Consider the following 22,716-nt stretch of genomic DNA (forward strand, 5'->3'; position numbering starts at 1 on the left):
TTTTCATGCGAGGGGGAGGGAGGGGGGAAAAGGTGGGAAAGGGAAAAAAACTGAAGAAGAAAAATAGAAGGGCCTTTCCGCCTTCCCTCTCGCCCAAGAATTAAGAAAGGAATAGATATAAAGTCTCTATGTGCTGAATCCAAATCGCAACTAACAAGAAAAAAATTCTACCGACCGTAGCGAATGATAGACTGATCCAAGCGGCGGTCAGAAGAGAACTGGCGGGATGTCCGCTCCAGTCCCAGTGGGCATGCGCGGTGGGGCTTCTGCGCATGCGCACTGGGCCTGGGGCGCGGAAATCCGCAGCTTTCAAGAATACCGATCGTGATCGGCGCGCGCGCCTATATCCCGTCAGTGTGATGCACAGAGACCACGAAGATCATGAAGATTAATGCATTCCTGTCTATTTGTTTTCTGAATAATTTGATGTACAAAGTGTCATTGAAGCCTTTAGCAACAATAGTATCTAAATAATTGATCTCTGTTTAGCTCCATTTGCCCTCAAATTTAATCTGTTCATGTAATGAACTCATCCTGTCCTTAGATTTCTGCACTGTCTCATAACAGGAAAAAATTAAAAATAAATCATCAATAAATCTCCTTCAGCAGACACAATCAATCTTCCTGGAGGAGGTCGACCCTCCTTATGTATCTTAGGAAGGGCATAAAAATAGGTACACTTTCCTGTTCTTTTACTAAAAACTTGGCAAGCGCTTCACTTACATATCCTAATTGTTGTCTTCAGTTATTACTATTTTTATCAAGCATTAGACCTGTTTTGTAGGATCATACTTTTGTAATGTGTAGGATCATCTAATAAATTGTGCACCAATTTGTGGTGTGATTTTTATACATGTTGAAGAGCAGGGCAAAATGTAACATGCTCACACTTTCTTTTTATTTTCATGTAAGTGAAATTTTTGTACATGTTGAAGAGTAGAACAAAATGTGGCATGCTTACACTTTCTCTTTATTTTCGTGTCTGTTCTGAATAAGGATTCAAGTCATTATAAAACAGTGAGAAAGTTGTACCAAAACTGCCTGTTACCTGAAGCCGTGTCCGTTTGTTTGCTGTGGATTTCAGTCTTCATCTGTACTTGCGGAAGTCACTTACCTGTTGAATGAATATTATCAGTTCTTATGGACAGTTTGCTTGAAAAAGTTCACCATGAGAGCAAGAAAAACAGGGCTTGCACTTACCTGTAACCTTTATTCATCTAGTGGCCTTCTGTGCAGGTACACATGGGACTGCGATTCTGCAGGCCAGCCACCGGAAGGAGCTAGTGAGCTTAAACAAGCATCTTTTTTGTCTCCCAAGAGTGCTGGCTATTCTCCCCAGCAACAGTGTGTTTTCACACCCAAAAATCACGTGATCGGGGAGGAGCCAGCACCCTTCCCTCAGTTCTCCATAGCCACCACCAGGTGCTGAAAAATAACCATAGCGGGGATGGAGGAAGTGATGTGTACCTGCACAGAAGGCCACTAGATGAACAAAGGTTACAGGTAAGTGCAACCCATTTTTCATTGACATGGTCTCTATGCAGTTCCACATGGGAGAGTAGTGAGTTCACATAACTGAGAGGTGGGCGTGGTTGTCTCAACGGAACATTGACTGAAGTACCACTTTTCCCACTGCTGCATCCTTCCAGGCATCAAAATCCATGGTGTAATGCTGAATGAATGTTGAAGGAGTGGACCTATGCCTGCACGGCATACATCGAGAAGAGACTGGCCAGCTATGAAGGCTGCTGAAGAGGCTTGGGCTCCTGTGGAGTGTGCTGAGATGTCCAGAGGACACTGGATGTTTGACAAGGAGTATGCTAACCTAATAGCTGAACAAATCCAGCATGAGTGTGTTTGTGAGGAAGCTGCTTTACCTTTCCTGGAACCTTGAAAACAAACAAACAAAGGTCTTTTCGAAAGGATTTAGTTCTATCTAAATAAAATAATATTGCTCTCTATTGTATGTAGTTTGCTCTGCAGGTAAGATGGGCGGGGAAAGAATGTGGAAGGGTAATGTCCTGTGTAAGGTGGAATCTAGAAACCTTGGGAAGGAAATCCAAAAAGGGATGTAGGACTACCCTGTCAGTGTGGATTTTTAGGAAAGGCTGCTGAATGGAGAGTGAGGACAGTTCTCCAATCCGACGGGCTGAAGTGATGGATACTAAAAATCCCACTTTGTAGGACAAAAAGGGCAAGTCACATGTTGCTAGTGGTTCAAAAGATTTATGCATAAGAGCAGTTAACAGTAAGGACAAGCTCCATCGAGGAACAAGTGGAGCGACAGGAGGGTACAAGTTATTCAAACCACATAGAAAGCATTTTGAGTCTTGGTGAACAAATACAGTAATATCGTCTACTGGACCGTGGTTGGCTGAAATGGCTACTAAAAACACCTTAATAAATGAGTTAGTTAGCTGAGATATAACAAAACCTGCAAAACCTCTGAGAGTGGGCATGTAATAGAATTTAGCTTGTGACTGACTACCCAAGAGTGGAAACGTCTCCATTAGCCTTGTAAGATCTCCTCGTTGATGGTTTACGTGCTGCCTTCAGAACTTGGAGTACTCCTGATGGGGGTGAATAAACTACGCCGTCAGTTTCAGGGAACTGATGGGAAGGTGAGGTGGAAAGTCCGGGTCTAGAAGTTCTGGGACCTCTGGTAAGAGGTGATACTGTCCATTGGAGAGATGCCAAAGTACTGGGAACCAAGGACATTGAGGTCAAAAGGGGGCTATCAATATGGCTGTGGATACGTCCCTGTGTAACTTTGCCACTATTGGTGTCAACAAGGATAAGGGAGGGAAGGCGTAAAACAGGTAGCCATTCCAGGTTAGCTGAAAGGCATCCCCAAGGGAGTGTTTCCCTATCCCTCCTCTGGAGCAAAATCGGGTGCACTTTGTGTTGTGAACTGTTGCGAACAGGTCTATGTGGGGGTGTCCCCATTTCTGGAACACCGTATCTAGCTAGCGGTCCAAAAGAGACCATTCATGGGCAGGATAGAATATCCTGCTGAGTCTGTCCGCTTGAGTATTTAGTTTTCCTGCTATGTGAATGGCTGTAATGTGTGTGTCATTGGCAATCACCCAATTCCACAATAATTCGGCCTCTCTGCAAAGTCGGAGACAGCCCGTGCTGTCCTGTCTGTTGACATAACTCTTCACTGTTATGCTGTCGGTACTCAAGAGTCAGGAGCTTGGGGGTGCTATTGGAGCCTTCCTTAAAGATGGAGGCTCAGATAGCAGCCGCTGCCAAGTCCGCATTTTTTCATCTTAGGCGGGCAAGGCAGCTGGCCCCCTTCTTGGAGCGTGACGACCTAGCAACAGTGATCCATGCTACGGTCACCTCGAGGTTAGACTACTGCAATGCCCTCTACATGGGGCTGCCCCTGTCCCGGACTCGAAAACTGCAGCTGGTGCAGAATGCCGCGGCCCGGCTGTTATTGGGTCTCCCAAAGTGGGGACACATTCGGCCAGGTCTTCGGACCTTGCACTGGCTTCCAGTGATGTATCGAGTCCGGTACAAGGTGCTGGTTATTACCTTTAAAGCCCTATATGGCCTGGGACCTGCCTACCTGAAGGACCGTCTCTCCCCACATGTTCCCCAGAGAGCACTGAGGTCAGGAACACAAAATCTCCTCTCTATCCCCGGGCCAAAAGAAGCCCGCTTGAAAGTCACCCGAGATAGGGCTTTCTCCGTTATGGCCCCCACTTGGTGGAATCAGCTGCCGGAAGAGGTGAGGGCCCTGCGGGATTTGGCTCAATTCCGCAGGGCCTGTAAGACAACCCTCTTCCGGCTAGCTTACACCTAGCTGGGATGGAAACCTGACGTAACTGGCCAGCCATCTGTTCACATAAATGACATGTTATTGGTTTTAAGCTGCATTGTTTTTATGAATTGAAATGTATTGGTTTTAATGTTTAATGTCAAGTATTTAATTGTTTTATACTTAAATTGTTAAATTGTTAATTGTTGGAAGCCGCCCTGAGCCACTTGTGGGAAGGGCGGGATACAAATCCCGAATAAATAAAAATAAATAAATAAATAAATAAAGAGAAGTGAACAGCCTTGTACATGCTCTGCAAATGAAAGGAGAGCGAGTCTTACCACTTGGAGTTCCAGTAGACTTATGTGTAGTTGTGCATCAGCAGACCACATGCCTTGTGCTGAGGCCATACCACAGTGTGCACCCCAGCCTATTAAGAGAGGCATCTATTAAAAGATGTAAGTCATGTGTTTTGAGGCCAAACAGTACTCCTGCCATCAGGTTGGGTAATGAGGTCCACCATTAGAGAACATGTAAAATGGTGTGGGGAACAGAGATATCTGTGTGAAGAGTCATACTGGGGATAAAACACCTTAAGAAAACAGATCTGTAATGTCTGGAGGTGTAACCTAGCATAAGGTGTCACCATAGTGGTAGAGGCCATATAGTCCAAGACACGCTGCATAAATTGAGCAGGTTGCCTGCGATGTGCGCATAATCTATTGACACAGCCTATCACTTTCTCAGCCCTGGCTAGGGGGAGTAAGGCCTTACTGCGCTGGGCATCTAGGCAGGCTCCTATAAACTCAATAGTTTGAGTTGGGTATAGGTGTGACTTTGTCTTATTTACTAGAAGACCCAATGAATCAAGAGTGGAAAATGTTAAGGCAATATATTGTTGGAGAGATGTGGGGTCACGGCCCACCAACAGCCAATCATCTAAGTATGGATATATGATAATAATAATGATAATAATAATAATTTTATTCTTATATCCCGCCCTCCCCCGCCAAAGCGGGCTCAGCAGCTTTGCAGTCTGAGGTGGGCTACCACTTTTGTAAAGACCCTTGGGGTGAACGCCAATCCAAAGGGTAAAACTGAGTACTGGAAAACCTGACCTGCATGACAGAATCTGAGGTATTTCCTACAGTTTCTATGAATTGTAATATGAAAGCATGCATCTTTCAGATCAATTGTGGCAAACCAGTAGGAGTCTAAGAATTGTAGCACCTCCGTCAGGTTTAGCATATGAAACTTTGGTGCGGATACAAACTTGTTTAGTTTCCATAGGTCCAAAATAGGACATTTGCCACCATCTTTCTTCTCAATTATAAAATAGGGGGACAAATATCCTGGAGATATGTAAGTATCAAGGACCCGTGTAATAGTTCCTTTTGGAGGAGATCATGAGTCTTGGAGAGATGGAGGTCATGGACGGTGAGGTGAGAGGATAGACTTGACACCTGGGAAGATTTTCAAACCCAATATAATAACCATGCTTTATTATGGACAAAACCCATGGGTCAGAGGATATGCTGGACCAAGCGAAAAAATAGTGGGAAAAACAGTCCCCAAATACATTGGAATCGGTTAGTCAGACAGCATTGGTACTACGTGCAGCACTCTCCCTTGAGGATCTAGTACCTGAACCATTTTTTCCCCTGTGGCCCTGTCTAGCATTATTGCCCTGAGAGGGTTGTCAACCGTTAGACTGGGGCTCAAATCTCAACTCGCAATAACGAAACGGCTTGGAATAGGAATAAGGTTGCTTGTGATATGGTCGTAACCAATACATGGGGCGAGACTGGGTTGAGGAGCCAGCTGTTATGCCAAAAGATTTGGCCTGCAACTTATATTTATGGATACATTCAAGAACATCATCTGTTTGGTCCCTAAATAGCTCGTGGCCCTCAAAGGGCAAATCTTCCGGTTTTGCTCTCGTGTCTGGAGGAAGTGCAAAACTGCGAAGTCAAGGGTGGCGATGAAGTACTAGTGCAGATCCCATGGCTCTGCTATGGCAGTCTGCCTCGTGGCGTGCTGCATTAACCTGATGCTTCCCTAGACAAATGCCTTCATCCACTAAAGCCTTTAGGGGTTGTTTGTCCTGTGAGAGGTCTGGAAGGTGTTGCATGACCTTCTGCCATAGGACCCTGTTATAAAGACCCATCACTGCTGTGAAATTGGCCAATCTAAGGTCCATGGCTCCAGATGAGTACATCTTATGGCCTAGGAGTCTAGTTTTCTCCTCTCTTTGTCAGTGAATGAGTTTCTGGAACCATAACGATCCTTGGCTGGAATAACTTCAGAAATGAAGGAATTGGGCTTAGGGTGTTATTAAAGAAAAAGACAATCAAAGTCATTGACATGATATAACGTGTTTAGGAGTTGTGCTGATGGGGCTGTTGAGGCTGGTTTAACCCATGCTGAACGGATCATCTCCTGTATGCCTGTAAGAGAGGTAGGGCAACGGGACCCGAATCTGCAGCAAACAATGGTTGCATCAAAGGATCCTTGGTCTTTGCTCCAGACGCCGTGAACTGCAAATCCAGTGCCATGCGAATTATAAAATCTGCGAAGGACGTCAGGTCCTCCAAAGGTGATGGAACAGAGTGACCACCAATGACAATGTCAGGTGATGGAACTGAAGCAAGGTCGGAACCAGTATCAGAACCATGGCATCTGGAATCATGAGTCTCCCTGGAACCTGAACAGCACTGACTGCAGGAGCGCAGGAGAGGTAGGTGCTGAAGCTTTTGGTGTTTGTACGGAACCGAGCGGAACCAGAGCGCCAGTGCAGCTTACGGTGATGGCTGGGAGTACCCTCCAGGGAATCAATGAGCGCCACCTCGGACGAGAATGGCAAGCGGTAGCAGAGAGAGGGTGATTGAAATTGGTGGCTTGAACCAGCGCAGAGGATCAATGGAACCAAAGGTGAACAGTTCCAATGGTTAGTCAGGCCTCTGGAACCGGAGCGTCCCCTGGAACCGGGGGAAGTAAGCTGACATCGCTGCAGAGATGGTGGCTGGTGGCGGCAATTGGTCCCAGAGACCAGCAGCTAAGTTGCTAAGTCTCTGCGTGGAGAAGGCGACAAGCACCTGTCATGCCGGCATGTTTTCTCCTTCTTTGCCCGTTTTACAGGTGGTTCAGAGGCTGCTCTCTCTAGAGGAGGTTCGGCTGAGGGAATAGGTTGTCACCCGGGGGGGGGGGGAGGGCAAACTCACTGATAGAAGAAGAAGAAGATACTGGATTTATATCCCGCCCTCCACTCCGAAGAGTCTCAGAGCGGCTCACAATCTTCTTTACCTTCCTCCCCCACAACAGACACCCTGTGAGGTGGGTGGGGCTGTAGAGGGCTCTCACAGCAGCTGCCCTTTCAAGGACAACCTCTGCCAGAGCTATGGCTGACCCAAGGCCATGCTGGCAGGTGCAAGTGGAGGAGTGAGGAATCAAATTCGGTTCTCCCAGGTAAGAATCCGCACACTTAACCACCACACCAAACTGGCTCTGTTGTCTGAGAGGTCCTCTGAGGGATGATAGTGGAAGCAGAAGCCAACTCAGGTGTTTTATCAGTGGAGGAAAGGGGCTGCTTTCAGATAGGCAGCCCTGTCCACCCTGGCCTATGGTACCATTTGGGTACAAGCTGGGCATATCACTGGTTTGTGGCCCTCTCCCAGCATAAAAGATAGAAGGCATACTCATCTGTCCTAGCCATCTTCGCCCCACAGTCTGAACAAGATTTAAATAAAGACATTCTTTCCTTGAAGTAGTTTTTGTTTGAGGGAAAGAAATCACTTACAGCTCACTGTAACTCCTCTCTGTGTGGTGGTGAAAAGAGAACTGAGAGAAGAATGCTGGTTCCTCCCAGATCACATGATTTTTGGGCAAGAAAATGCACTGTTGCTGAGGAGAATAGACAGCACTCTTGGGAGACAAAGATCTTTGTTTCAGTTTACTAGCTTCTCCCGGTGGCTGGCCAACAGAACTGCAACCCCATGTGGAACTGCACAGAGGCCATGTCGATGATAGAGTGGATGCTGAAAGCACCAACATGGAGAATAAGACAGAAGGGACTGTCACTCCTTTCACTTTTTTCAAGAAGAGGAAGTGAGAATTTCTCATGGGACTGTGTTCTATTATTGTATGGATGTGAATAATAGTAAAATAAATATTGTTACTATATGTTATAGATTAAAAAGTATGTAAAATATAACATTTGAGGACTTGTTGTGCTCCTAGATTTCAGTGGTTGTATTTATCAGTCCCCAGATGGGGACAGGGGATCCCCCAATATTTTTGCTTCCTCCAGATGCTGGCCAGCTGGCCAGTGAGGGAAGTCTAGTCCCAACAGCCATCTGTGGCCTCACTTGAAGAGGAGGCACCATGCGTGCCTGCTCCGCAAGCTGTAAGTCCACAGCTTGCAGGGCAGATGTGTGTGGTCCCCACTCTTCTCAAGCAGAGGCCTACAAGCAGCAAATTCACAGCTTGCAGGGCAGGTGTGCAAGGTGACTGCTCTTTTCAAGTGGGGGCCGTACATGCCTGCCCTGCACTTCTTGCAGGGCAGGCATGTGCAGCACCTGTTTTTCCTCAAACCATTTAAAAGGAAGCCCTGTGGCATAGAGTGGTAAAGCTGCAGTACTGCAGATGAAGCTATCTGCTCAGCACCTGAGTTTGATCCTGGTAGAAGCTGGGTTCAGGTAGACAGCTCAAGGTTGACTCAGCCTTTCAACCTTCCGAGGTTGGTAAAATGTACCCAGCTTGTTGGGCGGGAAGTGTAGATGACTGGGGAAGGCAATGGCAAACCACCCCGTAAAAAGTCTGCCGTGAAAACATCATGATGCAATGTCACCCCAGAGTCAGAAACAACTTGTGCTTGCACAGGGGACTACCTTTACCTTTTTTCCCCTTTAAATGGTTGGGGGAAAGTGAGAGGGGGGGGAGCATGGCGCTGCTTCCCAATGTGACTACGTCACTATGCGTGACCACTTCCCCTTCCGGAACACCCTCCAAATCCTGCCAGAAAGGAAAAAAATAGGACCTGGCAACCCTAGTTACAGTAGATGGTAAGAAAATTCCTCATCAGCATAAAATGGTGAGCTTGGTTCCTCATCTACCTTACGGACATATGATACCATAATTCTAACTTACCTTAATGTCCCACTGTAGGTCCCAGCCACAAAGAGTCCTGGAACTCCAGGGAAATTTCCCAAAATGTCCATTACCAAATATGGCATCAGCTAAAAAAAACACCAATATTAAACTTTTATTTATATTCTGTTGTTGATTTTTCAAAAGTAACATGAATTTGATATAGCTAACATTAAATATTTTAACTATAGCTATGACATTCTATAGTGGCCTACCACTCACTGGGTTCAGGGCTGGCCTGCCCAGTAGGCAAATTAGGCATTTGCCTAGGGTGCCGGCAGGGGGGTGCCCCGAATTTGACCCTCCCCTCATCCGCCACCTAGGCAAATCCATATTTGCCTCCCCAGCCTCCTCCTCCCTCCTTCCCTTCCCATTTCAATGCCTAGGAAGGGGCGGTAGAGTGCCGTACTCCCAGGGGTCTTTAAAGGCTGCCCCCCCATGATCAGCTGATCGGTGGGTAAAACATGGCAGAGGCTCACAGCTCCTATGCTGGTCCTCTGGTGCGATCAAGATCAGTGCGGAGTTGAGGGAGCAGCAGCAGCAAGAAGAATGAGTGAGCTGCTGAAAGAGTGGCCGCCACTCCTCCTCCCCAATTCCTTCTCCTGCGATCCAGGAAGAAAGGTGGCAGGAAGCGGCAGCAGCTGCTCTTTCAGTAATTCACTTGTCCTTTCCACCGCTGCTGCTCCCTCAATCCCACACTGAACTTGATCATGCCAGAGGGCCAGCATAGGAGCCATGAGTCTCCGGCACATTTTACCCACCAATCAGCTGATCACTGAAGGGGCAGCCTTTTAAGAGCCTGGGGATCGTGGCACTCCACTACCCCTTCCCAGGCATTGAAACTGAGGAAGGGAGGGAGGAGGAGGTGCAGCGGGAGGGGGCAGCAGGCAGGCTGCCTGGGGTGCCATGCGCCCTAGGGTCGGCACTGACTGGGTTAGACAGAAAGGTGGCTAGCCTGAAAAAGAACTCTCATATTGCTGGAGCCCATTTGGTAATCCAACTCTAATTGATGCAGAATAACGACAACAGCTTTTTAGTAGTATTATCTTTATCGTTCATAGGAATATGACAGTCATAGTTATTTGAGCTTCTAACTGTTAAATTATTAAAATAAACCCCCATGACTGAAAATATGTATGTCTCAACTTCAGTCTGAGAAGATGCTTAGCTAGAAGATTCTCTTTGCAGAAAGAGAATTGATCTAGTCACAGCCTTCGGGCAGAGAATCTTGAATGTTCTCCGATTGAGCAATCATACATTACTCTGGACATTGGGGGGGGGGGCGCTGTTGACTGTGAAGTGGTTATTACTGTTTACTAAGAACAAAAATATACATGACGACCTAATTTAGCTCAGTGTTTCCGCTTTTTCTTTCTTCATTGACGGATATGGAGAATAATCATATTAATGACCATTATCAGTTTACTATTCCACAAACCAACCAAGCCATCAACAGAAAACAATCAGGGTCAGTAGAAAAATCTCCTGGAATTCATTTCATCATAATCCCTTTGTATTGCCTTTCTAGCAAAGCTGCCAACAAAAACACCACGGGTACAAAAAAAATTGAAAAAATATCCTAAATTAAGAGTCAAAACAATTTATTATTCTACCATGGCAAGCTGTGAATTTTTGATGTTCCCTTATTTAACTGTTTAGTTATTTTCCCCTGATCCCTTAAGCACAGAGCCTGTATTGTAGTTTTGTTTCAGTTCCTCTTCTGGTTGCTGGCTGTTCTTGTTCAAGCAAAGGCCAGAAAAGGCCCTGCTTCTGTTCATTTAAAATTTATAATCCTTCTGTTCCTTTAAAATTTTTAATCTTTTTTAATCCTTTAAAATTTTAAATCCTTCTGGTATGGTTGTGGAATTATTACACTGCTGTTATATATGTGAAGCCATGCTAGGTTTCAGGGCTGTTAGTTCCTGCCTGACTCATTGAAGCCTTTAGGACTAAGCTTGGGGACACTGAAACAATGGGAAGCAGGATCCAAATCCCTGCTTCCCTGGATCAATTACCAGCCCCCTGCTGGTTCAAATGAGCCAATGACATTCTAGTGCAGGAACAAATTCTGTATATAGTTGGCCCAGTTCTCCAGTCTGTTTTACCATTGCCATGCTGTATCACTAATAAAGAGCTTTGATCACTATGTAACGAGCCTCTTCATGCATCAAACCCAGTATTTAACACTGGCGACAAGGATGGGATCCTGTTGAGCGAGCCCCAGCCATCAGCACCACACTGCACATTGCTACTATCTGCTCTGCACGCACTGCACATTCCACCGGCACGCTCTGGTCATGGCTACTGCTTCAGGAACACTTCCAGAATTTGATACCGCACACCCTGAGCTGTGGGAGATCTGGGACAAGCACCTCAAATACTAGGTTGTGTTCCACAGCATCGGGGAGGATGATAGCGGCTGCGAAAAGAAGGCCTTGCTGCTGAGTTCCTGTTGCATCAGCACCTTGAGGTTGGCCAAGAGTCTGGTCATAGCCATCACTTTGGAAGCCTCGTCCTTCAACAAGATCATTGTCGCGATGACTCACCACAACTTTCCCGGATGATTCCGCAGCACCAGTTCTTCAACCAGTACCAGCTGCCCCAAGAATCCACCGTCAACTACCTGGCCACCCTATGAGAGCTTGGGGTCAAATGTGAGTTCCAGTTAGGCTTCCCAAATCCCCCGCTTTGCCTGGTGACTCCCGATTTGATGCCTTCTTCTCCCGCTAGCCAAAACTCTGGAAAGCGGGAGGGAATGGCGGCCCTTCCCACCCAGCCCCAATCGCAGCAGCCTTTCTTCAGTTTTCCCAGGCTGCTTCCGGTCCCAATCAGCTGGCTGGCGGGGGAGGGGGGGAGAGAGGGAGCCCCGCCTGCAAAGGACCATGTGCCTTTGCACCTCCAGAGGCTTGACTTGAAAGGCTTCTATTTAAAATGGTGTGTCTGTGTGTGTTTCTGTGAAGAAGCTGGCAGCAAATGGTGAGTTTAGAGGCTGATCCGCTGCTTCAGACTGGCCAGAAAGAAGGGGGGGGAGAGAGGACAACGTCTTCATTATTTCCTATGTGATCGATTCTCATAGGGTATAATGGGGAATTGTTCTGGAGGTTTCGGGGGCTCTGGGGAAGCTGTTTTTTGAGGTAGAGGCACCAAATTTTCAATATAGTATCTAGTGCCTCTTCCCAAAGTACCCCCCAAGTTTCAAAACGATTGGACCAGGGGGTCCAATTCTATGAGCCCCAAAAGAAGGTGCCCCTATCCTTCATTATTTCCTATAGAAGAAAGACATTTAAAAAGGTGTGCTGTCCCTTTAAATGTGATGGCCAGAACTCTCTTGGAGTTCAATTATGCTTGTCACACCCTTGTTCCTGGCTCCGCCCCCAGTGTCACCTGGCTCCACCCCCAAAGTCTCCTGGCTCCACCCCCAAAGTCCCCAGATATTTCTTGAATTGGACTTGGCAACCCTAGTTCCAGTAGCTGGAGGAGGCCCTGCTTGACCACTTCTCGTACGGCCTCCAGGATGAATGTGCCAGGCACAAGATCACCGTGCTCAACGACCCTATGCTCCAGAGCTTCCTGAAGGTTGCCACGGCTGCAGAAAAAGCAAGGTCGCCATCACAACTCCAACACCCACCTGCTTCCCACCTCTGCCTCCAAGGACTCAGACAGGGACAATGGTCTTACAAGACTTTCAGAAGTGAGTGGTGGCTGTCAAAGGAGTGGGCACTTTCCGGATCAGTTACAATAGTTTTGTGGGCTCTTTGGACTTACTGGTAGTAGAAGGACTGTTTGCTAGTTTCCTGGGGCGAACGTGGTTTAAACCACTAGGAATCCAGGTCATGGGGATCCAGCAAACCACCAGCAGCACCAATTTCCAGGCAATCTGCGATGAGTTCCCCTTAGTATTCAATGGGAAACTCAGTCTATACACGGATCCTCCCACAGTACAGCCCATAAGGCTCAAAGTGCATTGGGTTCCCTTTGCTCTCAAACACAAAATTGATCGCTTAGTTGAGCAAGGGGTTTTGGAACTGGAGTTGGACACTCTGTGGGAAACCTCATAGTCACACCAGTGAAGCCAAATGGAAGTGTCCACATCTGCGTGGACAACAAATGCACTATTAACAAGGCTTTACAGGACCATGCATACCCAGTCCTGTACAGGGTGGTCAGCCCTGTACTTGCTTCTCTGGTGGGGGCCAAAGTTTTCAGAAAATTGGACTTAGCTCAGGTCTACCAACAACTTCCGGTGGATGAGGCCACAGCAGAAGCCCAGACTATAGCGACCCATAGGGGCGCTTTCCCAGTGAGGTTACAGTTTGGGGTCAGCACTGCACTGGGGACTTTCCAAAACCTGATGGACTCTTTTAAAAGGAATCCCCAGCATTCAGCCCTTCTTCAATGATGTCCTAATATCGGCTCCCACCAAAAAGGAGTTCACCAACTGCCTCCACGCTATGTTGCAACGTTCCCAGTCCACCAGTCTAAAGGTGAAGCGAGAGAAGTGCCTCCTGGGAGTTCCTCAAGTCAACGGAATCCACCCAGCATGAGACAAGGTCAGGGCCATCTGCAAGGCACCCGCACCCACCACAAAGGCGAAGCTAAAGGCCTTTTTGGGACTCCACAATTTTTATCATGCCTTCTTACCCCACAAGGTGGTGGTAGCTGAGCCCCTTCACTGATTGCTGGATAAGGGGGCAACCTGGGTCTGGGGCTGAAAACAGACAGCCGCATTTCAAGTGGTAAAGGATTTACTAACATCTAATGGGGTGCTGGCCCATTTTGATGAGCGCTTTTTGGTAGTCCTGGCATGAAATTGTTCCCTGTACAGGGTTGGCACCGTCCTGGGGCACGTATTACCCGATGGCTGAGGTTCCAATCGCTTACTACTCTCGGACCTTGCAAGTCCCCAAGCGCAACGATGCACAAATTGATAAAGGGGGTCTGACAATTATAGTGGGGGGGGGGGTGGTCAAGAAATTTCATGACTATTTGTATGGTCAGCCCTTTACCATCCTCATGGAACATAAGCCCCTTTGGGGCCTTTTTGTGTCAGACCCCCTCAAATGCTCTCGCCCCAAGTCTTGCGCTGGTCCATTTTCCTGGCCAGGTACCAATATTTGCTGCTATACCAGCCAAGAAAGGACATGAGCCACACCAACACCTTGAGCTGCTCCCGTCGGGAGACCTGGACCTGGCTCCTGCCCACCAGGTCCTCCTTATTGAGGACCTCCCAGACTGGCCTGTCCACACTAAGACATCACCCATCTCTCAGTCAAGGACCGCATCCCCTTCCATGTTTTGGACTGGGTGTGGAGGGGATGGCCCACCAGTCAGGTGGGCCTGGATTTTACAGTTTATGCTTCCTGCAGGGATGCTCTCTCGGTGCACAAGGGATGTTTATTATGGGGAAACAGGTTGGTTGTGCCCCCACCCTTGTGCCAACAAGTCCTGGCTGCTCTACAAAAGACGCATTGGGGGATTGTGTGGATGAAGGCACTCATCCGCAGCTCTGTGTGGTGGCCGGGGATCAATGAGGAGATCAGGGCCCAGGTCAACAGGAGACCAGACCAGCTCCACCCCACGCTCCAGTGCTGCATTGGGAGTCCACATGCATGCTGTATTCCCGTTTCCACATGGACTTCACCAGCCCCTTTCAAGGCCAGTTGCTTTGCATCATGGTGGACTCATACTCCAAGTGGCTGGAAGTGGTCCCTGTTGCCTCGACTTCCTCCCGGACCGCCATTAGCTCCCTCCACTGGGCCTTTGCAACTAAGGGCCTCCTGAACACCATCGTGTTCAACAACAGGACTGCCTTTATGTCTGGAGAGTTCCAGGACTTCCTCTTGCAGATCCAGCACATCAGGTCAGTGCCCTTCCACCCAGCAACCAACGGTCAGGCAGAACGAACTTCCTCCGCTGCATCATCCATGGGAAATGAGAAATCCATCTTGCTGAGTTTCTCCTGGGTCAGCAGGCCATCCCCAGCTCACACCAGAGGTATGATTGCCACCTACCAATCCCCCAACATCCCTGGCCCCTCCACTCACTGCTCTAGAAACCACTGGGACCAGACCAGCACTGGCCTCTGCTCCGCCAACTCCCACGCCCCAGCGCTTGACACGGGAGTAACACAAGCCAGTGCACCTTAAGGACGTTGTATGTTAGGGCTTGTGGACTGAGGGGAGGGGAATATTATGTATGTGAAGCCATGCCAGGCTTCAGGGTTGTTAGTTACTGCCTGACTCAATTTTCAGGTCCTATCATGGACATCCCATCACTGCTCCATTACTGCAGATTCCGAGAGGTCATTAAAGGAAGCCCTACACCTAGGGTGTCAAATTCATTTCTTATGAGGGTTGGATCTGACCTAAATGAGACCTTGTCGGGCTAGGCCATGTGTGTCATAAAATGAAATAACAGATGTGGGGGAAAAGAGGACTTCTTCCTGCTTCTGCAGCTGATCCATCCCATAAGCAACTGATCTTCCACACCCCCTCCATGCCTCTCAGATTGTCTGAGAGGCACTGGCTGGCTGGAGTTTCTTCCTGCTTTTGCTGAGGCTGCAAAAGCAGGACACCCCAGCCATCCTGCATCTTTTGGACATTGGAGAGGTGCAGGGAGGTGATCAGTTGCTCACTGGATGGATTCAAGCCCTTCAAGAGCTGGATCCGTCCCACAGGCTACATGTTTGACACCCCTGCCCTACACAATGTGGCCAATCCCACTTGGGTAAGAATGGCAACAGCAAGGTTCTTGCTCTCAAGAAATGGGTGTTGGCAACATATCAGATATGGGTATCTCAGGCACTATGGTTATAGCTTGCACTTTAAAGGCAAATCTGGGTTAAAAAGCACTATGAGGTCACGGACTGAATATGCAAGTCCATGAATGGATAAATAACTCTGATCAAGTCCATTGCCATGTTAAGAGCTTTCAGAAGATAGTAAAAATACCTGGAAATGTTTTGTTAAGAAAGTAGCCAAGGAAAGTGAATAGGGGTTGGATACAAATATATCAGAAATAAGAAGGATATAGTATTGACAAATAATTTATATGGAGTACAGGAAGCACAGGAACAGCTTGTAAAAGGATAGAAGTATGCATTTCTTATATTTTCTTGCATTTCTTTCATCTCAGAGAGGCCTGAGAGGAGCAGAACAGAGCACAGCAGCTCTGATAAGCTGAGACAGCTGGAGAAGTTGCTGAGAATTTCTGCGTTTTGAAAGACTTCATTCTGAGGTTGGTGTGACTGCTTAAAAGGCTGAGTTGTGACAGCTGGGGAACTGCTGTATGTTTGGGTGAGTGGGCTGAAGGTGAAGTGATTGAGAGTGATTGTTGATGATTGCTTAGGAGTGGTCTGCTCCACCCTCTTTGCATTTTAAGCTGCGCCTTGCCAAAGGCGCGAGACTTTGGCGAGAGCTAAAGGGCTCTTGGCCTGTGACTCTTCGCCTGGGGGCTCCCCAAGGACCAGGAACCCAGATCCCTGATTTTCTTGTTCTCCCAATAAGGTAAGTTGACCTTCCAGAAGGGGAGCCACTTAAACAACAGCATTTAAAGAGGACTGTATATTTTATATATATATATATATATATCATGAAGGTAGAATGCCAGCAGGGGGGTGGGGGCTTTCCAGTGTTTTGCACTGAGTGTCACATGTATGACTATCTGCCCACAGGACAGAAGTCTTGGGTGTGTGCTCGATGTAAGGAGCTCCTGGTCCTCACGGAACGAGTTCGTACCCTTGAGGCCGAGGTGACTGCCCTGGAGAAGCAGAGACGGTCAGTTAGGCAATTGGGAAAGACTCTCGGGGGCGTATTAGATGAGCCCCGCTCGGAACGTAGCAGCCCCATTGCTGCCAGAGAGCGTGAGGGTTGAGAGGGAACAGGGCACCATGCTGAGGATAAGGGGAATGCGCCCTCAGAAGGGACCTCTTCTTCGGTTGGTGAGCGGGTATCCTTTGGCACCAAGGAACCATCCCTGGGCAGGGGGAGAGGGGGGGTCTTGGTAGTTGGTGATTCGATCCTTAGGCAAGTAGACAGTTGGGTGGCAAAACCGCGTACTGACCGTATGGTGACTTGCCTGCCTGGTGCAAAGGTAGCGGACATTACTCGTGTAATAGATAGGCTGATAGACAGTGCTGGGGAGGAGCCGGTGGTCGTGGTGCATGTTGGCACCAACGATATGGGGAAATGCAGTTGTGAGGTCCTGGAGGAAAAATTTAGGCTGCTAGGTGGAAGACTTAAGGCCAGGACCTCCAAAGTGGCCTTCTCAGAAGTGCTACCTGTTCCATGTGCAGGGCAGGAGAGACAGGCACAAATTAGAAGTCTCAATGTGTGGATGAGACGATGGTCCAAGGAGGAAGGGTTTAAGTTTGTTAGGCACTGGGATGCTTTCTGGAACAAGCGGGAGCTGTACAAAAGAGACGGTCTCCACTTGTCTCCGGATGGAACCAGGCTGCTGGCGCTTAAAATCAAAAAGGTGGCAGAGCAGTTTTTAAACTAAATCTTGGGGGAAAGCTGACAGGAGATGAAATGTCTCTGGTTCGGGAGGACTCGTCTCAAAGAGATGAAGGGTGGGCTGCTATTTTTCTACCGAGTTGTCCACTGTGATGGTGACAAACAGTATGGACTGTCTGCCAGATTCTCGAGGTGGTAGGAGGGAGGTGGCAGGCCTAGCTTGCCTGGGAAATTATAGATGTTTGTATCCAAATGCTAGAAGTGTCCGAAGTAAAATTGGTGAATTGGAATGTTTAGTGTTGGGAGAAAACATAGACATTGTGGGAATTTCAGAAACTTGGTGGAATGAGGAGAATCAGTGGGACACGATTCCTGGATATAAGTTATATCGGAAGGATAGGGAGGGAAGGGTTGGAGGTGGGGTGGCTCTGTATGTCAGAGAGGATATACGGTGCAGTAAGACTGAGGTCAGAGAATTAGATTCCCTTTTAGAAATGCTTTGGGTTGAAATAGAGGGCCGAAAAGGAAATCTAACTATGGGAGTTTGTTATCGCCCACCAAATTAAAAGAGAGAGGACGATTATAATATGATGGAAGGATTAAAGATAGCGGCTAAATGTAAAAACTGTGTCGTAATAGGTGATTTTAACTACCCGCAGATTAATTGGGTCAATATGTGTTCTGGTCAAGAGAAAGAGATTGAGTTTCTTGATGCTCTCAATGACTGTGCTATGGAGCAGATGGTCTCAGAACCTACCAGGGGTGGGGCGATCCTGGATTTGGTCCTAAGTAATGCCGAAGACTTGGTGAGAGACGTAAAAGTGATTGCGCCGCTTGGGAGCAGTGACCATAATGTTATTGATTTCACCGTTTGTATAAATAGGGAGTTGCCCAAAAAGACCGCCACAACCATGTTTAACTTTAAAAGGGGTAAATTCTCTGAGATGAGGAGGCATGTGAGGAGGAAACTGAAAGGAAAGGTAAATACGGTCAAAACCTTTGGGGAAGCTTGGAGACTATTTAAAACTATAATCCCAGAAGCTCAGATAAAATACATACCTAGCATGGTTAACAAACAAAGTAATGGAAGCTGTAAAAGGTAAGAAGGACTCCTTTAAGCGGTGGAAAACCAGTCCAAGTGAGATTAATAAAAGGGAACACAGGCTGTGGCAAATCAAATGCAAGACTGTGATCAGGCAGGCAAAAAGGGACTATGAGGAGCATATTGCAAAAAACATAAAGACCAACAATAAAAATTTCTTCAAATATATTAGAAGTAGGAAACCAGCCAGGGAAGCAGTGGGGCCCTTGGATGACCATGGGATAAAAGGATTACTGAAGGAGGATAGGGAAATGGCTGAGAAGCTGAATGCATTTTTTGCCTCCGTCTTCACTGTGGAAGATGAGAAGTGTTTGCCCACCCCAGAACCACTAATGTTGGAAGGGGTGTTGAAAGACCTGAGTCAGATTGAGGTGACAAAAGAGGAGGTCCTACAACTAACAGACGAATTGAAAACTAACAAGTCACCGGGTCCGGATGGCATACATCCGAGAGTTCTGAAAGAACTCAAAGTTGAACTTGTGGATCTTATAACAAAAATCTGTAATCTTTCATTGAAATCTGCCTCCGTTCCTGAGAACTGGAAGGTAGCAAATGTTACCCCCATCTTTAAAAAGGGTTCCAGAGGAGATCCGGGAAATTACAGGCCAGTCAGTCTGACTTCAATACCAGGAAAGTTGGTAGAAACCATTATCAAGGACAGAATGAGTAGGCACATTGATGAACACGGGTTATTGAGGAAGACTCAGCATGGGTTCTGTAGGGGAAGATCTTGCCTCACTAACCTGCTACATTTCTTTGAGGAGGTGAAAAAACATGTGGACAAAGAAGACCCGATAGATGTTGTTTACCTTGACTTCCAGAAAGCTTTTGATAAAGTTCCTCATCAAAGGCTCCTTAGAAAGCTTGAGATTCATGGAGTAAAAGGACAGGTCCTCTTGTGGATCAAAAACTGGCTAAGTAATAGGAAGTAGAGAGTGAGTATAAATGGGCAGTCTTCGCAGTGGAGGACGGTAAGCAGTGGGGTGCCGCAGGGCTCGGTCCCATGCTCTTTAACTTGTTCATAAATGATTTAGAGTTGGGAGTGAGCAGTGAAGTGGCCAGATTTGCGGATGACACTAAATTGTTCAGGGTGGTGAGAACCAGAGATGATTGTGAGGAACTCCAAAGGGATCTGTTGAGGCTGGGTGAGTGGGCGTCAACGTGGCAGATGCGGTTCAATGTGGCCAAGTGCAAAGTAATGCACATTGGGGCCAAGAATCCCAGCTACAAATACAAGTTGATGGGGTGTGAACTGACAGAGACTGACCAAGAGAGAGATCTTGGGGTCGTGGTAGATAACTCACTGAAAATGTCAAGACAGTGTGCGTTTGCAATAAAAAAGGCCAATGCCATGCTGGGAATTATTAGGAAGGGAATTGAAAACAAATCAGCCAGTATCATAATGCCCCTGTATAAATCGATGGTGTGGTCTCATTTGGAGTACTGTGTGCAGTTCTGGTCGCCGCACCTCAAAAAGGATATTATAGCATTGGAGAAAGTCCAGAAAAGGGCAACTAGAATGATTAAAGGGCTGGAACATTTCCCTATGAAGAAAGGTTGAAACGCTTAGGGCTCTTTAGCTTGGAGAAACGTCGACTGCGGGGTGACATAATAGACGTTTACAAGATAATGCATGGGATGGAGAAAGTAGAGAAAGAAGTACTTTTCTCCCTTTCTCACAATACAAGAACTCGTGGGCATTCGATGAAATTGCTGAGCAGACAGGTTAAAACGGACAAAAGGAAGTACTTCTTCACCCAAAGGGTGATTAACATGTGGAATTCACTGCCACAGGAGGTGGTGGCGGCCACAAGCATAGCCACCTTCAAGAGGGGGTTAGATAAAAATATGGAGCAGAGGTCCATCAGTGGCTATTAGCCACAGTGTGTGTGTGTGTGAATATATATATATATATCTATTTTTTTTGGCCGCTATGTGACACAGAATGTTGGACTGGATGGGCCGTTGGCCTGATCTAACATGGCTTCTCTTATGTTCTTATGTTCTTATTCTTGGTTTACTTTCTAAAGTTGAAATGTTTTCCATCATTTAAATGAATTGTTAAACTGAATCAATCCCTATGTCTAACAACAAATTATACTAATAAAGCTTTAAAAATACCTGAGGGTATTTTAAAAAAAGCTTCAGGTGGGGGCAGTACCCCTAGACACACTTTGTCACAGAGAACTACAGATAAATCTAAATGCATATTATTTTTAACTTGTAATACTAAACCTGATCTGGTGACTTCACCAGCCCCAGAGTCCACGGGTCACAATCCTTATATACAGAGTACATAGAGAGTCCACTCATCACTGCAGAAGAGATAACTACCCAGAGACCCACAAGGTTTAAGTACAAAGCACTGTAAGGAAAAATTACAAGATTTAAGAATTTTTTTCCTGCTGAAATTAGTTGAAAAACAGAACATATTGCAATATTACATGTTAAGGCATACTACTGCCTTCTTTCCATGTTTAAGCAAACAAGTTGACAAAATCTTTTTACATATGAACACAGCTTGGGAACTTTCTCCACAGTTCTACTCACAGGAAGCATCTCACTGATTTGAATTCTCTTGCCCTTTTCCAAGGGGGAAAGATAGCCTTTTGTATCCTGTTCAAAAACTGAAACAGAATCTTTCCCCAAACGGTTTGTTCACCCTGTCTTGCTGCATACTTTGAGTTCAGCTCTCTTGCTGTGCTAAGCCCTGCCTTACATGGCAGACTCTTTGGATCTTCCTGCTCTCCCCTACTTTGGATATATGCCTGGATTTCACTTTGATCACTTATCTCCACCCCTGGGAACCACCTTTTTGGCTAAGTTCTCCCATATCTATAATAACAGAGATACCCCTTTGGATTATTGGCTGACCAGATGCTTGAAACCCTTACCTGAAGGAATCACTGATCAGGATCTCAGCTGAAAGGTGATTATAAGTATATTCTATACTCTTCTGCACTCCTTCTCTACCCTCTGCCTTCCCCTTCTTGAGTGATATGCATTACCAATTATTAGTGTGTGTGTGAATTATTCCCTCAAAAACTTAAACCAGTGTAGAACTTAAACCAACAGACCTTTATGGAATGGAGGCAAGGTCTCTTCTGTATGATCAAGCACCCCCAGTACAAATTTTGCCAGATAGGACGACAGGCCTCATTCACATGGACATGTGCATTCTATATGTGTGGCACATGCATTCATCGAACCAGGCCTTTTTTTCTGGCGGAACGTGGCAGAACAGGGTTCCAGAACCTCTTCCTGGAAATAAAATTATCAAAAAATGTTTAAAAATTCATGAGGGGCACCTGTGTATTTCTCCTTCATTTCCCTCTTAAGAGTTCCAGCACCTCTTTTTCCAGAAAAACAGCACAACATCCAACCAAAATTTGATGTCACATTATTTAGGCATGTCAAATCAGCCCTGGCCTATGCACAGACTCTCTCTGTGATAGCACCTACCTTATGGAATAACCTCCCTGAAGGAGGGCAAGAGAGCATCTACTTTATTGCAATTTCCCAAGTGTGCAAACAAGGTCAAATTATTTTGAAGGAATTCTGAAGGTCAGATTCTACTGCTGAAGGCGCAAAGGTGAACAAAATAATGGATCCAGGACACAAATAAGGATCCCACAATGTATATAACCAGAAACATATGAAAAGGTTAAAGTACTACAGATCTGTAAAACTGTAATTTATTTTTGATGGCATTCCTTATCCTTAGATACTGTCAGGGTTTTTTTCCTGGAAAAAGAGGTGCCAGAACTCTCAAGAGCAAAATGATGGAGAAACAAATGGGTGCACCTCATAAAATTTTAAACTTTTTTTTTAAAAAATTATTCTATGAAGAGGTTCTGGAACTCTATTCCACTGCATTCCCCCAGGGAAAAACGTCCTGGATACTGTAATTGAATCCATATTAATTTTCCCTTTTTCCCTTCCAGACATGAACTCCCAAAACACATTTAGCATCATTACAGCATTTTTTACTCAAAAAAACAAACTCAAGCTGCATAATGGTGCTTCTTTCTCTTTGAAGGTCTGAAATCTCCCCACCACTCCTTCCCAAGTTCTGACTCTTGATGCTGGTTTTGGGGAAATGTCAACAGCCTATCAAGGTGTCATCTCTAATAGCCAGAAGGTGAGTGTATTCATGGAGGAGCACCAGTTACTGCAAGTACAATGAGGGAACACATGAAGAACTGAACCATCAGAATCCTTTGAAATCTAAGTCTGTTGTTAGAGACAGT

General features: G+C 46.5%; 1 protein-coding gene across 1 annotated transcript in view; it reads right to left on the reverse strand.

Annotated features, from left to right (window-relative positions):
• Positions 1–22,716, reverse strand: part of SLC5A8 (solute carrier family 5 member 8) — a 166,518-nt gene that overhangs the window by 119,135 nt on the left and 24,667 nt on the right. The window contains exons 7-8 of the mRNA XM_060245254.1: positions 20,702–20,831; positions 8,912–9,000 (exon numbers count right to left, since the gene is read on the reverse strand). Of these exons, the coding sequence (XP_060101237.1) occupies positions 8,912–9,000; positions 20,702–20,831 (219 nt within the window). The remainder of the gene's footprint in view (positions 1–8,911; positions 9,001–20,701; positions 20,832–22,716) is intronic.

This window comes from Heteronotia binoei, chromosome 8 (genome assembly GCF_032191835.1).
Source record: "Heteronotia binoei isolate CCM8104 ecotype False Entrance Well chromosome 8, APGP_CSIRO_Hbin_v1, whole genome shotgun sequence".
Lineage (NCBI taxonomy): Eukaryota > Metazoa > Chordata > Lepidosauria > Squamata > Gekkonidae > Heteronotia > Heteronotia binoei.